We start from the raw sequence: 17,741 nt of genomic DNA, 5'->3' as shown, positions 1-17,741 counted from the left end.
ATTGCCAATCCTTTTTGTCTTTGCTTTGCAAACACTAGGAATGTTTTTCCATCATACAATTAGAGTTTATCGCAAAATAAATGTCTAAAAGAGAGTTTGATACGTGAATAAGATATCATACTAGAATTTAAACTTCGAACGCAAAACCAATTGGTGAGGTGTGGTGAAACTTAAGATTTCGTGAGCACTTTATGCAAGACTTCCATCTCTAATGTGAGATACTCTCAACAGTCTCAACTGTTGAAATGTAAGCATGTTGATCAATACAATTGTCTCAAATTGAATATTCTCTCAAGTCTAATGATAACGTAATTAAATATCATTTGTCTATGTCGTTATTTCTTTTGAACAACATTTCAACCAACATCAACTGCAAGACATCAGTACACCTAATCACACATCACCTAAACTCTCTAATTGATCCAGTAAATCAGTAATAAAAAATACCTAAATAAATTTGTATACCATATAGTTGATGAATCATAGAGAGGTGTTCAAATTGGCTAGAACAATGTACGCTTCTTCTACATCAAAGTTCTAATCTCGGTATTATTCAAATAAAATATATATATGGTTGATAATTTAGACTAAAGAGAGAGGACCATGATTCTGAGATTCTTGGCGGGTAATAACAGCTTAGGTTACCTATTCCTCTTTCTCTTTCCCGGGTCGTCTCTTTACTGGAAGACTAACCACCTTCTTCTACTCTTGTTTTTCTTAACGTATACGCCACACACAAACCAACATATATTCCAAGCTTATTCAAAGCCCACCATAGATTTGCAAACTGTTCCAAGCTTCTCCCAAGGTTCGCACATCTGCTTCTGTTACTTTTAAGGTTCGCGTGCTTAATTCCCATATTAAATACTAAGCGTTGTTTTAGTTTGCTTAATTCCCATCTTAAATACTAAGCGTTGTTTAGTTCAAACATTAATTAGTTGAAGTTGTTTTTCTTTTCTTTTTTTCGGCTTTCGGTTCAGGTTTTTTGGACCTCAAAAGTACATCAACTGATCAACTTTGATAAAGTTGCAAGCTTTTTTGTTTTGCCGCATGGAAAATGGAACTGGGTGTTTGCTCCCGCCTTTGAATTTTGAATAGAGGCTCTGAGATTATCTGAATAGCTGTATGAACACATGCCTTCCATGTTGTTTAGATTCCGTTTGATATCGGTTCTCTCTGAATTTTCATCTGAAGTTTACGTTCTTGAAGATCAAACACTTAAAAAACCCCAGTTTGAAAACCGTTTTGTTTTTAGTTTTTAGTCTTTGTTTTGTTGTTTATGCTTTGGAGAAAAATGAAGCTAAAATATAAAATCGAAATGGTTATCAAACCGGCCTTTAGATGTATATGTGGCTTACATGGTGGTTTTTTCTTCTATGTTTTTTTAGGTTTTACAAGGGAGTGGTCCAAATAGTTGAGAATCTTGAGATTAATACTCAACTCGGTATCGAATTTCTGAGGATTATTTGCTTCCCCTTGAGCTGAAAAATGGGAAAGCAGTTGGAACGCCTGGACTCGAGTGTTGGGGGCAACCGACCAGGCTGCATGTGGAGCCTAATGAACATCCTTGATTACCATCATTGGAGTAATGTCAAGAAGATTCTTCCCCACAGAAAGCGGGCGGGGGGAAAGCAAGTCAGATGTAAGATATCTCAGTTCACCCTATCACATATTCTCCTATGTTCATGTGTGATGCTTTTTTTTTTCTAGTGACAAATTAAATAAGAACTCATGTGAATTATGTAGTGCAATTTCTAGATAGGTTGTTTTGGTGCTATATAAGCATACTATTTTGCTCAAAACAAGCAACTTTCAATTTGTGCAGTGAGGTTTTCACTTTGCAAATCGTCCTCTTTCCGCACACATGGTTGTTTATGTTCGAATTTCAATTATTGACTTATACAAGCTAAGTGCGACAAATCTCTTTCTTGCAGGCAATTATGGAAGTCGAAAAGCAGCTTCGAAGAACCGTGAAATTAGTAAAGGGCCAGAGTTGGTAGTTGCGGAAGCTGAACCTTTGTTGGTAAGTTCATGTCATTCTTTGATTAAATACCGAATTCAGAAGCGCATGACAGAAAACAGAAGTACTACCCTTGCATGCAATGAAGCATAAGCTGACTGTATCTTAATGTAATTGTACTAGGTCAAACAGCATAGTACAGAAACTAGCACAGCAAAGAAAAGGTCTTGTAAATCTCGCAAGAAAGCATCAAGTGCAAAAGACAAAGCAAGGGAAGACAGCCCCAAAAGATGGATTTTAAGCTTCCCTGTACAGTCATGGTTGCGAAGGACTAGTGTTGTACATGATGCAGAGCCTTCGGAAAATTGTTTGGATACAACAAGAAACGGCAGTATCACTAGTCCTGGAGGATTGCAGGATTCATCGCACTTGAAGATGTCGAAGAATACAATGAAACGGGAACTTCCTCTCAACGACGTTTCCAGTGACACAGTTAATGATCATGTTGACATTTTGGAGTTATTCAAAGTAAACAAGGAATTTTTCTTTAAAATTCTACAAGATCCAGAAGTTAGTACAAACCAGTTTCCAGGCCTGAAAAATTCCAAGAACAAAGTCAGATTAACAAAATCAAGGTCATTCCCCTTCACTGATTCCTCTCGAGCGAGAAATAGGAGGCCTAGCACACTCAAACACAAGCAGAATGAAGTTTGGTCCTTCCCAAAAGGAGAAAAATTGCTTGCTACTACTCAGACACCTAAGTCAATGACATCCGAAACTCAGGAAGACTATTCTATGAAGTCCAAGCATTACATGAAGGGTAATAACAGCGTAGGCAGTACCATGCAACAAGAAACAAGCTTTTCTTCTTTGGGATTGCCTGAGGAATTTAGTCACCAAGGATGGAATCAATTGGTCATAAATCGTTTCAGACATATAACGCAGAAGCTAATGCATGCGCTCCAAGAGAGCAAGAAGGAAAATTCTGGCAATTCCACCGAGTCTCTTTTCTGGAAAGACCCTTCTGGACGTGATGGCAAAGAAGTGCTTGAAACGCTGGAGTTAACTACGACACAAGAGGGAATCAAGGTTCATGGTTTAGATGATAATCTTGGGCGGCAAAGACGTCAGCGTGTAAGAAGAACCTCCTCTCTAGATGAGTCGCTTAGTAGATATACTCAGTTGTATGAGAGCAGCTACAGCAGTGATCAGAGAAATTTGCATCACTCGAAGAGCTTAAAGTTGAAAAGTGAAGAAAAAGTTCCTTCAACTGGGAATGCTCAGAAAACCACCAGAAGGAATCTGTCACTGCCTGATCTTGACTCTTTTTCTTCCATCTTAAACGGGGCAATGGTTAAAGATGCTTTTCGTTTAGGGATGCCGGTTACAAAAGCTGCGGAACAAATTACCGATAAGTCTGAACAACTCGATGCTATTTTAGAAAGTGACGACAGTGCAAATATTGCTGACATAAAGGACAGTGATGAGCATGCAGTCGTGCCATTAGTAGGAGAAAGCACAACTCACCAGGAGCAAGAGATGGTTATTGCGATGAGTCGTGAAAGCAAGCAAGCACAACCGATGGAAAGTTCTAATCTTGATCCCCCAGACTATATAACCAGCAATGCAAGGTTGTCAATCTCTGAAGGTAAATCACAATACCCTTGTAATTGCACATGTATGAGTACAAGTCTTAAAATATTTGCTTAAGTTTCAATCATATCGAATATTGCATGTTTTACGATGTTAAACAGAATTTATCTCTGAATGATCAAGTGCTAATGCATTTTTTTCGTGCTACGTATGATTTGATTCAATTGTTTTTGCCATATGTATCAGGTTCAGAGTTCAATCCCGGAAGTCCCGATGCGAATGAGACGAATTCTTCTCTTAACCTACAAGGCAGGCACATCATAGATTCTTTACCGGAATCCTCCATAAGCACTGAAATTGAACATAAGAGTTCAATCACTCACTCCTCGCGCTTTGTAGTGGACAAAGTGGATGATCCTGATTCCGAATTCAGTTACGTGAGATATGTTCTTGAGCTCTCAGGCTTCATTGGTCAAGAGCACCTCGGAGCATGGTACTCGCTAGACCAGCCTCTGGATCCCACGATGTTCATGGAATTGGAGGATTGCTTTCAGCATGAACCCGAATCCTACGAAGACCGACTTACATCCGGCAATTGTGATCACCGTCTTCTATTTGATTTAGTTAATGAGACCCTCCTTGCGGTCTATGAGAGGTCATACACCTACTTCCCAAGGGCCTTGTACTTCAGTGGCAACATCCGTCCAATGCCCAAGGGGCAACGTCTTCTTGATGATGTCTGGACAAGAGTTAGCTCGTACCTGAGCTTGAGGCCGGAGATGGATCAATCACTGGATGACGTTGTGGCTCGAGATTTGGCAAAGGGCGATCGTTGGATGAACCTTCAATGGGAAACTGAGTGTGTGGCACTTGAACTTGAGGAATTGATCTTTGATGGACTATTAGATGAAGTTATTTGTGCTTAATATTGTTGAAGCCAAATCACAAGCTGCTAGCTAGCCTTGTACATAAATTTTTGTATGTATTTAATTTCAGTAATTGTAAAAGATTTCTGTCTAAAAATTTGTAGCTATCATAAGAACTTCTCACAAAATGGAGTATGATAACTTGCTCTATATTTATTATACGGATCACGTTACATTTATTGATTACATTGCTGACAACTTCACTAATACAGGAGAGTACCACAAAAAAACAAAAAAAAAAAAAACTATAAAGGTTAAATCTCGACAATTGAAGTTACAAAATATTAGCAAAACTTTGCTTGAACTACACAGTCTAAAATCCTAATTTAACCGAATTCTAAATACTGAGAGAATTATCATTAGCATTCAAGAAAATTCGTTATGCTCCTTCCTCCTTAATTTATTTTTTTTAGTTTCGCCTTAATTTATTTCAATAAAACTAAATGACTGCAAAATGGCCTTTCTGGAGTGTCAACTCTGTACGAAAACTAAAAAGCTTTGCTTACATGTCCTAAAGAACAAAAGATAACGGTTGATATTAAATTTGAATCGTTTACTCGTGAAAAAACATGTGCGGGATAGAAGCTTTGCTTACCTGCTCTAAAGGAAAAAAGATAACGGTTGATATTTACTAAATCTAAACTGTTTACTCGTGAAAAAACTTGTTCGGGAGAAATTTCCTTAAAACTAAAATCTAAAACGTATGTTCGCAATGAATAACGTTGGATATATATTTAGTTGGCTAAATGATAGGCCCATCAATCATGATCCGAGCCCACAAAACCACACCATTTGCAGGCTCTGCTTCTTGTTCCTGTGCAGCTGTGCTCTCCCTCATTTCTGCAACCTTCTTAATTTCCTCTCCTTCTCGTTTGCAAGTCCTTCGATTTCAAACCTTCATCTCAGCTCACTTTCTCTCTCCGGCAAGTCGCAAGTTACAAAGCATCAAACCTCCTCCAATCCCTAATCCAACAGCGACGCAGAACCATGTGAGTAATTCTCCCTGATTCTTCTCCTCTCTAATTCCATTGGTAGTGTTTGATGATTGGTTTCTATATCCAATAAGCACATTTTTGTGGGTTCTGTGTTTTTGCTAACATTTATTTGATTCTGTTTCTTTTGGGTTTTCAGATTATTTTCCTTGAACCCTAGTGCGCATGGGGTTTAAGAATTGTGGGTTAAACTTAAATCCTGTTAATTTGGTTGCAATATGTAAATTGTTCATCTTTATTCGAATTTCGGTACATACCGGTAATTTATAGGACATTTTTCTACGTAGTGTTTCATTTCTTGTATCTCTATTACTATACAGCTTTTTGCTGCTTGTAGTTTTAAGCAGTAAGAATTTGTGGATCGCATAGATGCATAAAGGGTGGCCTTTCGTCAGCTATTTGGATTAAAACACGTGATAAGTTTGAAGTTTGGTGAGGATTCTGGTGAATGCAATTGCAGTAATGCATATAAGTATTTCAATTCGGGAATCAAGGCTAGTGCATTAACCAAGCTTGTTTGTTGGAACACTATCGGATTAAAGGATTTGATTAATTGTGTGTAATCAGAGTGCTCACACGCATCAGTTGCACCTATGTAATTTGAATATAAAAGATAAGAAGAAAACGAGTGAGGTCGAGGTGGTACATTTTTAGACAAATTTCCTCTGATAGATGTGTTAATGTTCGTTTGTCTGTTTGAAGACCCATTTGAATGGATTGAATGCAATGAAAGAATATAAAGGGATCATCTTTCTCACTGTTACCATCGTATGCTGTTTTCTTTTTCTAGGTCTCTAGCGTCACATGTTGGCAGGGTGATAGGTGGTTTGCGATAGGTTTACATTAAGGCATAAAAAGAGTTTTGAGGGATAAGAATACGAAGATAGATGTGGGGGCACCTTCCAAAATCGCTTCAGCACATAAAGACTTTGAGACATTCTTCCAAGTCTCCATGGATATCTTTGTTTTCGTGTTCATACTCAGATGCTCCTCACAAAAGATCAAAGCTTGCTCCTCTGCAGGTTGCTAGTTATCCACTTCTGTTTTTCATCAGTCCTTATGCCTGCCCTTTTTTATCTATTGATAGTTCTTTTCTAAACCAATGTATCTTCGAATATTTGGGATTGTTCATTCTTTCTTTGTAGGAAAGGAGAATGGTAGACAGGTTTAGGCTTTATGCTAAAGGGGGTGGTGGCGGCAGTGGTTGCACCAGCACTCGCCGCAGTCGACATGATCGCCGCGGCAGACCTGATGGTAGGTTTTCTATTGTAGTTCAATGTCTATATTCATCTTTTGACTGAGCAGCATGTTATATATTTAATTCAATTCAATCTACATCAACAATTTAAAGATTTTTCTTTTTGGAAATTATGAGAATTTCTGTTGTGGCATTTCTGCAATTTCCTTCTAACCTTGGAGCTAATGTAGGTGGGAATGGTGGAAGAGGTGGTGATGTTATTTTGGAATGTTCTCCAACTTGTTGGGACTTCAGCGGTTTGCAACCTCACCTTGTATGTAACTCTTATCTTTCTTCTTTCTCAACATGTACCATTGTTGATAAAATTGCATTGAAGTAATGTTGTTCTGCAGATTGCACAGAGAGGGGGACATGGATCCTCAAAGAACAAAATTGGCACCAGAGGAGCAGATAAGGTATAGTTGTGTTTAGCAATTGTCGTTACCTGCATGATTGTATCCTGTAGTTTTTCGTATGCTAGGTACTCAAATTAGAAAGCTGAAATTTACTATCAAAATCTTTTACTTTCGTAGGTTGCCCAAGTGCCCATTGGTACCGTGATTCATCTTTTGCAGGGTGAAACTCCTTGTGTTGCTGAAAGACAAATTCCTAAAGATTTGGATCCATGGGAAATTCCAGGTACTCCTATTGGTGATGTAACTGAATCCGATCAACACTCTACGCTTACCGGCCTAACTACGGCAGAGGATAGTGATAGCTCATCCTCTCAACCTGACAGAACTGTTGAGGAATCAGCCGATATGAAGGGAACTACGCAAATGGGATCAACTGATTCTCAAGCGTCATCTTCTTCTGAGAGTTGCTCAGAAGATGAGACAGAGAAAAAAGATCAAATTCAGTACAATGTTGCTGAATTAACTGTACAAGGTCAACGAGTAATTATTGCTTGTGGAGGGGAAGGTGGTATGGGCAATGTGTCCTCTGTGAAAGTATTTGATGATGAGGAGTCGTCCCTTCGTGTGGGTTTGCCTGGTTCTGAAGCTGTTCTTATACTAGAGCTGAAGAGCATTGCTGATGTGAGCCTAGTCGGAATGCCAAATGCTGGTAAAAGCACTCTGTTAGGGGCTATATCGAGGGCAAAACCTGCAGTGGGACATTATGCCTTCACAACTCTTAGACCCAATTTGGGGAATCTAAACTTTGAGGACTTCTCGCTCACAGTTGCTGATGTTCCTGGACTCATAAAGGGTGCCCATGAGAATCGTGGACTTGGACATGCATTCCTGCGACACATAGAACGCACAAAAGTTCTAGCTTATGTGGTAGACTTGGCTTCTGGATTGGATGGTAGAATTGGAACGCCACCTTGGGAACAACTTCGGGATTTAGTTTTAGAGCTCGAGCATCATCTGGAGGGTTTATCTAATCGACCGTCCTTGATAGTGGCAAATAAAATAGATGAGGACGGTGCTGAAGAAGTGTACGAAGAATTGAAAAGGCGGGTGCAAGATGTTTCTATATTCCCCGTCTGTGCTGTTCTGGAGGAAGGAGTGCCAGAGGTAAAACTGGCTCTTAAGAAGCTTGTGAATGGTGAAACATCAGACAGACTCGTTTTAGATAAAATTACGGTTGATTAAAAGGTTAGTGATACTTCTTCAACAAAAAATGATTTGTTGGATGTCGAGTTTCAGTATTAGATTTACTTTGTTTTGCAGTATCCATAATAAGTTTTGCACACTAGAATCATACTCCGTTTAGAAGAACTTCTGTAGGACAATCATTTCGTGTCTGGTTTGTTCAACCATACAAAAATTAACATGTATTGAGAAAAATCACTTTTTGTTTAGTTTCAGTATACATAACTATGTATATATTGCAACCGAAAACAAAATTTCAAATATGAATGGTTGATTTTTCTTCGGTGGTCTGAACTCAGACGCGTTATGTTAGGGTTTAGGGTTTACGGGTTAGTAGTGGTCAGACTCATCCCCTGATTTTCATTTTCCCTTTTTTTCTCAGATAGAATTCAGTATGTTTGAGTTGATCACATGATGTAACTTCTATAGTGGTATCAAACTCAGGCTGACACATTATGCAGAGCTTGAAAACCATTGAAAAGCAATCAACTTTGAAAGAGGTGGCTATTTGAATTCTATCAGTCCTTGGGCCTGGCTTCCTCCACACACAAAATAGCAAATTGGTCATGACACGAAATGTAGGAGAAATTCTTTGGTGCGTCGGTCACACCTCAATCTTGTTACTAATTTATGTATTACAGTATGGATGAATGACGTGATTGATATATCATCAACCTAGGATGTAGTATTAACAAATAACTTAAGTAGATTGGTAATACCACGTCATGCGGGAAGACTTCTCCAAATCTAGAGGTTGATTGGGGTCATAAAAGGAGGCAACTGCATGCAAAATGGTCTTAAAAATTGGATCACATAATCGCTGCCCTGAAATATTTGCAAGAAATGGGTACCCATGACCATCAGCTTTTGCTATCGGATGGACTTTTTGTCTTTCGCGCGTCTCTATGTCCCATATTCTGTCGCTAAGGTTGAAATTAAAGCCTTCGGTTCAAGAGATCTCAAATCACTTGGTCATCAAACAAGAATATAAAAGGAAATGAACACAATGATCCTCTAAAAGAACCAAATGTTCATGATGATAATCAAATGGTCAAACGATTTTGGATTTCAAGGACTTTTGTGAAGGAAAAAAAAAAAATTTAAACGAAGATCCAAAAATTAGATGGTTTCGATTATTGCACCTCATTGAGTAGTGCATTGACTAATGGAATCCTTTCACATTTTAACGATGGAAATGATTTCCGCTCACCATGTTCTCTCTCTTGGTTAATTTTTGGTTGGCTTTTGAATTGAATAAATCAAAGAAAAATCAAATAATTTAAATAACAAGAGTGTGCATAAGGAGAAATTGGCCACTTTAACATAGTTCAAGAGGTAAATTGGTTGAAAAAATAGTTCATGATAGAAATTGGCATTCACGTGATTGTCCGGGAGGGTATACGGCAGTTTATTCTTTCCTTTTCAACCATTCATCCATCGGGTTCACTGTCAATATGGCTTTCCTTCAAGGATTGCCATATAAGGGGTTTTTTTATTTTTTATTTTTTATATTTTTCACATGGTAATGCATTATTTGATTGGGACGCTACCTGATAGTAAACATGTTTCATGTAAGTTTCTCTCCATTTTTAAGAGTCCATATCTGGTGTTTTTCATAATTGGAGAGGTTGTCTTCACGCCATAAAAGTGACAATTCTATACTACCAAGTTTAATATTTGATAATCCATAAGATATAGCGAGTTAGAATAACTTTAGAGAACTTCTTTCTTTATCTTTTCCAAAGAAAAGAGAAGAAAAGGCAAATGGAGAACCTTTGATCATAAAAAGATGAAAAGAAAAGGACATCTGAGGTGAAGAGATTTGAAGAGAATATCATCTCACTTTTGGGATTCACAATTATAGCTGGCTGGCTCCACAATGAGGGGATAGAAGCCCTTCAAGCCCCACCGTTTGTAATGGAAGATCAATAATTGAAGGAGGCAGTCTCCTTCTCGCAACATCTTTTTCTGTTTCTACTCCACAGCACATGTGAGGGGCCGGATCTAAACTACAAGAAAGTAAATCAAACACACAAAACAAAAATGGAGGAATGGAGGAATGAAGGAATGGGGGTGTCTTTTTCTCCTGAAGATGGACAAAGATTTTGCAACTCGAGTGCTGAGAGTATTATCCCATATCAGCAAATGAAACTCAGCGTTATGCTGTAGGGTTGTCTATTGGCTCGAAACAGCTCGAGTTTGCAATAAATTCGGCTCATGAAAGAAACAAGCCAAATCAGGCCTAGTTTGGATATGAGTATGTTCAGCTTGTAAAGCTCGTGAGCTACTCATACTTTTTTATGAGATAACTTGAGCTAGAATCTATACAAGAGGTTTAGTTGAAATGAAAGAAAATGTTTACGCTGAATATCTTCAATTTGATTTTTTTCTTCAAAGACAAATCACAGCCGTAGTGGTGTGAGCCTCCGACTAGGTCCATCCATGTAAAAAGAAAAAGGAATTTATGTTTGTGATCCCTGTTTTGCTTTTTTAGATTTTATATATTCTGTCATTAAAGTGCGTTGTCAAGCAGCAAATCTTTTGAACTCACTCGAGCTTGGATCGTATGAGAAGCACGCCAAAGAACCCAGCTCGAGTTTGAGAAAAATTGGACGAGTCAAGCTTCAGTGCAGTGCAGTGGTATTTAGTTTGACTTGGTTCGTTTACAATCTTATAAACTGGACAAGTCAAGGTTGATCACCGTAATATTTGGTGTTGGCTCGTTTGCAACCCTGACCTTCGACACTTAATTGAGTCCTTGAAACGTTATTCCGCCCCGACTCCCTACTATGTCCAAACTCATAAATTTAACAACGATACACCTAATTCGGAGCAAAATCTATCCACACAAGTACAGGTTTATTTTTATAATTGGATTTCTAAATAGCACATCCCACTGGAACTGAAAATTTGCAGGTGAGAGACTTGGAGCGTTATGAAAGAGGGAAACGAGAAGGAAAAAAAAAGTAGGCTTTTCGAAAAACGGCATGGATTTGGCCATATGGATATACTCTTCATTATTGTTGATTGATTTTGAGTTGGATATTTTTATTAGGATATCATTGTCAGATTTCTTTCGTAACTTAAATCTAAAGTTTATATGTGTTTATGCGTTTTATAGTATGAATTGTTCACATATTTAACTTACGGATAATACATAAATAATGACGTGTTAAGAGTATTATTATGTAAAAACAAACAATCAACATATTTCTCATTAAAAAAAAAAAAGTTTTTTTCTTGGTAAGAATAAAATAGCCAAATCGCGCCAATAATCTGATGAGACAACTTGCCCCAACACGTTATCAACTTTAATTTGATTGGTTGGAAGGCTTTTTGACAAAATTGCATCATATAAAATGATTTGAAGTCCTTTTTAGACTGTCTTTGGTAGCATCGACCATCCTTGATATTAGAGTATAAGATAACAATTAAATCGATGGTGGGTTGGATTCCAAATTTCCAAGGGGCCACCAAGTTTATTTGTCTATGTGAAAAATATTTGATACAGATTAATAAAGGGACCCAGAAGAGAACATTTTAAATATGTCACTTTGATGTGTACATTTTATTTGATTCAACTAATAGTGGTCAAAAGAAAACAATTGCATTATTTTGCATCTAGAAATTTACCTACAGAAAATGACCACTTTGTCAATTCATGTATGTTTGGTCCATCATAGAAATTAAGGATTGGATTAGGAACTTTCAAGAATATTGTAGTCTCACCCCCGTTGACTTGAGGGGAGCTTCATGATTCAATTTCAATTCCTTTTTATCTTGCAACAAAATTTTAAGCTATGGAATCTAATCATTTAGGACAACTTTGCTTCATATTTTTTTTTTCTTTTGATAAAACAACTGGGCTTCATCTAAATAAGTTTTTGCCAAACTAAAATCGATAACTCTGGTTCATAAGAAAAGGAACCACTTGATGCATACACATAGAGATTGAGTGTTATTATGCTATATGTTGTTACGAAGAATTAAAGTATGGTTTTAAAGAATTAATATATAAAAAAAAACAATTAAAGAGAAGTATGACCATACTTATAATATAATTTGATAGAAGTATACATGTACCCACAAATGTTCTCTTGATCACTTGATGATCAAGAAATTCACGGTGACTTGCCTTTGGATTTGATATCAAGAGTTGAGATGAAGTGGATGTGATTTTAATATCTTAATCTCAATTCTGATAAATATAAATCTCACATTGAAAACAAAAAGAACTTAGCATGTGCTTATAAGAATTTGGACTACTTCCTATTTTGTCAATTGGTGATAGAACTTTAACTTCCAGCGTAGTATTTTATACTATTCTAATATGCACAAAGAGATGATTCAACATTAGTGCAAGTGGATCTTCACACGGGTTTTTTACGCCACCCCCCAACTGTTGATTTGATGGTGAAATTTTAACTTTTTTCATATTAACAAAATAGTATTCTAAACTATTGAGTTTAGAATACTACTTTCTTTGCCACTTAGTACTACGGTTTAGTGGTATTCTTCTTCACTTGTAAGTGAGAGGTCTTAGATTCGATTATCGCGCCAAGGCGAAATTGAATCACATTATTGCTAGCCCATTGTGAGGCTTAGCCTTTCCCATCCCCTTGAGTGTACATAATGCCATTTGTTAAAAAAAAAAAAAAAAAACAATACTACGTTCTTCATAGTATTTTAAACTATTCTAATATGCACAAAGAGATTATTCAACTTTAGTGCAAGTGGATCTTCACATGGGTTTTACGTCACCCAACTATTGATTTTATGATGAAACAACTTTAACTTTTTTCATATTAACAAAGTAGTTTTCTAAATTATTCTAGTATGTACAAAGAAAAGATTCAAATTTGAGTACAAGTAAATGGACACAGTGTTAAACCAGCTGGCCTAACCGAACATTTTTGCTATAAACATTAAATTAGCACATAAAAAACAAGCAAGGTCTTTTTTCTTTTTTTGTTCGAGTACAAGCAAGATCTAAAAAATACAAACCTCCTACCCCGTCATATAATAACACAATGTTAATATCATTATGTGACGTCAGTCACACTATTTTTTTTATTTTTATTTTTTTAATTTCATGGGATTTGGATTTTTCGACAGAGCAATGTGATGTCTATAAACTTTATTAATCAGCATAGATATCTACACTTGATCGGCGTGTACACCTTCACCTGCACTACTATAAATAGCAGTTGAGACCCTCACAAGAAAACTCATCCCAGGCTTTGAGTTAATTCAATTCCCAGCACTACAACAATCTTCTCCGTTGTTCTTATACCAACTTTTGAAGAAAATGTCTAGCAATTGTAGCTGTGGTAGTGACTGCAAGTGCGGCAGTGGCTGCAAGTACTGTAACCCTAACCGTATATATGATCGATCATCATTCTCTATTATTCCTAATAGTCTTAATTAGGAATTAATTACTTTGTTTGTATTTTCCAATAATATCGTTTTATATATGTAGATGTGGGATGCACGCTGACTTGGGTTACTCAGAGACCACTTCCACTTCCATCATTGCTGGGGTTGCACCAGTGAAGACGTAAGTTTTTATGAGAGAAATATACCTAGAATAAAACTGATTACAATTTTTTTTATAATAGTTTGGAATTACAATGACACTAAACAGACAATAATGCGGCATGTACTGCATGTTGTTTACTTAGTGTCCCTCTAGTTCTATTTGTCCATATTGCTCTTTGATAAAATCTTCAAACATTGTTTTAATTTTATGAATTGTATGCTGAAAATAGATTGATTAATTGAATTAAGCTGATTATTATTATTATTGCAGGTTCTCTGAGGGGTCTGAGATGAGCTATGGAGCAGAGAATGACTGCAAGTGTGGCTCGAACTGCAGCTGCAGCTCATGCAGCTGCAACAAATGATCAAAGCAAGCCGAGGTCAAAAGTCAAGAAGAGCTGTCCTGCATGGGGTCTATATAAATAAGAAAAGGACCGTGAAAGTTGAATGTTCAGTTGGGTTTTAGAACTTAATGTAAAATAAGATTGCCATTTTACCTGCAAATCCATGATCTCCTACACTAGCTGGGCTTGGGATTTGCTTCGTGCATGGCTACCGTTGTATGTTACTCTTAATTAAAAGTGTTTGTTCTGGTGTTTTTTTTTTCTTTTTCGGTTGAGTTCATCACACTGATGATTGTTTAGGTTTGCAAATGAGAGATCAAACTATACGTAGTTAATACTTAGTATGCACAGCTGAGACCTCCAATATATCAGTATTATCCATTAATTTATTAAATTAAGCACAAAGTACTCAGTATGCATGCATGACACCAGCACAAGTACTGTTGATCGCGATCCATATCTTTTTATTTTTTTTCAATGCGACGGTAATTGGACCAGGTCTTCAATCACTTACAAAAGAAACGCAATTATATTGTGATATAAATTGATCAGATAAGGGTGGCAACTCTTTTGTTTGCTTAACTTTGTAACTCTTAGTTTAATTTTCTAAAATCTGAATAAGCTTCATCCTCAAGAGGATAACAACTGGATCATCAGCTAATTAACACCTCTAAAATTATGATAAGACATTCTTAGGCATGACCGATTATATACATTCATGCGTCTATCTCTATCATTACGTTAGATGTGATAGTTTTTTTTAGTGATGAAGTTGTAACATATGCACTATTTGAAATCCTTTATAGGCTAGAGTGTATAAACTTTACGAGATCATGGAGGGCTAGATTCCAAAGGGCCACCATTTTTATTTTTCTGTAAGAAACTATTCGACACTAATTAATTAAGGTACCCAGACAAGAACATTTCAAATGTGTTTCTTTCTTCACCTTGACGTGTACGTTTGATTTGTCTGTTAAGCAGCAGGCTGTATTCCTTCTTAATAAGATGCCATGAACAATACTTAGGACAATTAACCAAACGAGAAGTTAGGACAATTAGCGTTATTTACAACTGACAATTGTTTAATTTATCCACACACAAAAATTACATTGTCTTGCTCTTAGAAATTTACCCACAGAGAATGACCACTTTGTCAATTATTCATGGATGTTTTGGTCGTGATCTATCCCAGGAATCAAGGACTGATATATCTATGGATTATTATTTATATAAGTCATGATTCAACAAGGACTATGTTAGTTGACTTGAGAAGAGCTTCAAGATTCAATATCCATTCATATTTGTTTTCTAACAAAAAAATAAGTCATAAAATCTAATAGCTTGGGATTTGTTTCATAACCATTTCATTTTTTTGTTTTTAGTTTTTCAGATTTTATTTATTTTTGTTAGCTATGAGTTAAAAAAAGATGGTAAAAGATACGTTCAAGAAATGTATAAGAACACAAGAAAAGAAACACAAAATTAAAATTAAAATTTATTTTAAGTTATTCTCACTTTTAAGATTTTATTTTTAGTCAAATTGTCCTTTATTTCTCTTCTCTTCACCACTCTTTTCTCTCTCTCCCTAACTCCCAAATACCATAATTAAAAACTAAAAACCAAAAATTATCAAACGGATTCATAAAATCACTTACTGAAGTTTATCCAAATTAAAATCAATAACTCTGGTGCTACTTAGTACTTCCAAATTAAAATCAATAACTCTGGTGCTACTTAGTAGTATGGTCTATTAGAATTAATTTTTACTTGTAAGTGAGAGGTCATAGATTCGATTCTCGTCAAATGCGAATTTGAATTATATTATTGTTAGCTTATTGTGAGGTTAAACTCATCTCTTTTCCCTTTAGTGTAGATAATATTGATCATTAAAAAAAAATCAATAACTCTTGTTCATAACAAAAGGTAAAAAAAGAAAAAAAAAAAAAAACCAAAAACTAAAGGTTTTGTACCCTTTAGTAAAAGACGACCACTTGTGGACGCAAATGCGCTTTGTCCTGCGGAGAAGACCGAAAGATGGGACTATTATTATTTATAAATAAATAAAATGAAAGAACTCCTCGCAAATAACAAGTTGATGGAATTAAATTTGAGTGGTGCACATGAGTGATAAGAAATAAGATCCTTAAGTTTCTATTTTAAACATTGATGCTGTACTTATGTTTTGAATAGCATCTTTGAAGTTTTTATTTTTTATTTTTTATTTTTTATATTTTATTTTTATTTTTTGTTTGATTCTACAATTATTATGTATAAAATTTGAACTCAGCTAAACTTTTCTGTAATAATAGTACAAATAGAGTGAATAGAACAAATGATCGATCTTTGCTAAGAGTTTAAGTTAGGTTAGTGTTTGATAATTACTTTATACTGTGACATTTAGACACAGTAAAAAACAGTAAGGATCTCTAAAGTATAAATGTGTTACCATTCAAACATAAATGTTAATGACATCGATACCACGTGTCAATGATCTAGTTACACCAAAAAAAAAAATTCCTACAAATATGAATTGTGGATGGTTGGCTAGGGCCAGTAATCTCTGTAAACTATAACAATCCCGCATATATAGACATCTAGGAACGATCCACGTGTACGGTGGATCTCAACCACTTCAACCTTCACCGGTACTATAAATAGCATTTCAGACCCTCACAAGAAAAATCATCCGAGGCTTTGAGTGAATTCAATTCCCAGCACAACAGCACTCTTCTCCTTGTCCTTTTGCCAACTCTTGAAGAAAATGTCTTGCAATTGCAGCTGTGGTAGTGACTGCAAGTGCGGCAGTGGCTGCAAGTAATTCTTCTATTCCCCTAACCAGCATATATATGATCATCAATCTCTATAATTCTTAATTATTAGTCTTTTTACTAATAATGTCAATTGTTTTCTTTTTGTATATACGTGTAGATGTGGCATGTACCCTGACTTGAGCTACTCCGAGACCACTTCCACTGAGACCATCATTGCTGGAGTTGCACCGGTGCAGATGTAAGTTTTTATAAGGACTGTTTTATTAACCAAGGTTAATTAAATGTATTCCGAAAATAGGTTTAAAGCGTACTGTAAAAGTACTTATTAGCATTTAAAAAATGTCATTCTCTACTCTAATCACATAGAAATATATAGAGAATTTACTCTTCAAGGAGTGCCGAATGACTTTTTAGGGGTTCTAAAAAAAATGAAATTGACTATATTATCATTATTATTGCAGGTTCCCTGAGGGGTCTGAGATGAGCTATGGAACAGAGAATGACTGCAAGTGTGGCTCAAACTGCAGCTGCAGCTCATGCGGCTGCCACAAATGATCGAAGCACGCCATGATCTAAACTCAAAGAAGAAAGCTGTTATGGTCTCTATAAATAAGAAAAAGACTGTAAAAGCTGGGTTTTAGAACTTACTATAAAATAAGATTAGCCATGAGATTTGCAAATTCATGAATCTCTAGCTAGCTAGGGTTTGGGATTTGCTTTGTGGCTAGCTTAATTATCTGTATGTTACATCTTTCTTAATTTATGTGTTTCTTCAGCTTAAA

At 36.1% G+C, this 17,741-nt stretch overlaps 4 protein-coding genes across 7 annotated transcripts; all 4 read left to right on the top strand.

The window, feature by feature from the left end:
* The first annotated feature begins 594 nt into the window (after positions 1-594).
* Positions 595-4,658, top strand: LOC137742626 (protein TRM32). 3 transcript variants are annotated; one of them, XM_068482538.2, is made up of 5 exons: positions 595-838; positions 1,389-1,642; positions 1,935-2,023; positions 2,144-3,608; positions 3,800-4,658. In XM_068482538.2, the coding sequence occupies exons 2-5, from the start codon at positions 1,489-1,491 to the stop codon at positions 4,477-4,479; spliced, it is 2,388 nt and encodes a 795-aa protein (XP_068338639.2). In that variant the 5' UTR covers positions 595-838; positions 1,389-1,488; the 3' UTR covers positions 4,480-4,658. The 3 variants fall into 3 exon arrangements, with proteins under 3 accessions (XP_068338639.2, XP_068338641.2, XP_068338640.2); XM_068482540.2 differs by having other exon boundaries at positions 599-808; XM_068482539.2 differs by lacking the exon at positions 595-838 and adding an exon at positions 987-1,123.
* A 479-nt stretch (positions 4,659-5,137) lies between these two features.
* LOC137743316 (GTP-binding protein Obg/CgtA) lies at positions 5,138-8,824 on the top strand. 2 transcript variants are annotated; one of them, XM_088680650.1, is made up of 7 exons: positions 5,138-5,468; positions 6,262-6,493; positions 6,617-6,725; positions 6,900-6,982; positions 7,062-7,124; positions 7,242-8,309; positions 8,689-8,824. In XM_088680650.1, exons 2-6 carry the CDS (start codon positions 6,359-6,361, stop codon positions 8,304-8,306), a joined length of 1,455 nt encoding a protein of 484 aa, XP_088536776.1. In that variant the 5' UTR covers positions 5,138-5,468; positions 6,262-6,358; the 3' UTR covers positions 8,307-8,309; positions 8,689-8,824. The 2 variants fall into 2 exon arrangements, with proteins under 2 accessions (XP_088536776.1, XP_068339284.2); XM_068483183.2 differs by lacking the exon at positions 8,689-8,824 and having other exon boundaries at positions 7,242-8,613.
* Positions 8,825-13,509: 4,685 nt separating this feature from the next.
* LOC137741563 (metallothionein-like protein 1) lies at positions 13,510-14,442 on the top strand. The gene is made up of 3 exons (XM_068481258.2): positions 13,510-13,667; positions 13,786-13,863; positions 14,116-14,442. Exons 1-3 carry the CDS (start codon positions 13,615-13,617, stop codon positions 14,207-14,209), a joined length of 225 nt encoding a protein of 74 aa, XP_068337359.2. The 5' UTR covers positions 13,510-13,614; the 3' UTR covers positions 14,210-14,442.
* Positions 14,443-16,842: 2,400 nt separating this feature from the next.
* On the top strand, positions 16,843-17,741 carry LOC137741562 (metallothionein-like protein 1). Its single transcript, XM_068481257.2, has 3 exons — positions 16,843-17,002; positions 17,117-17,197; positions 17,421-17,741. The coding sequence occupies exons 1-3, from the start codon at positions 16,950-16,952 to the stop codon at positions 17,512-17,514; spliced, it is 228 nt and encodes a 75-aa protein (XP_068337358.1). The 5' UTR covers positions 16,843-16,949; the 3' UTR covers positions 17,515-17,741.

This window comes from Pyrus communis, chromosome 11 (assembly GCF_041283825.1).
Source record: "Pyrus communis isolate YQ-2024b chromosome 11, ASM4128382v1, whole genome shotgun sequence".
Classification (NCBI taxonomy): Eukaryota; Viridiplantae; Streptophyta; class Magnoliopsida; order Rosales; family Rosaceae; genus Pyrus; species Pyrus communis.
Note: the sequence above shows the minus strand (reverse complement) of the source record. Positions and strands in the feature narration are given on the sequence as shown.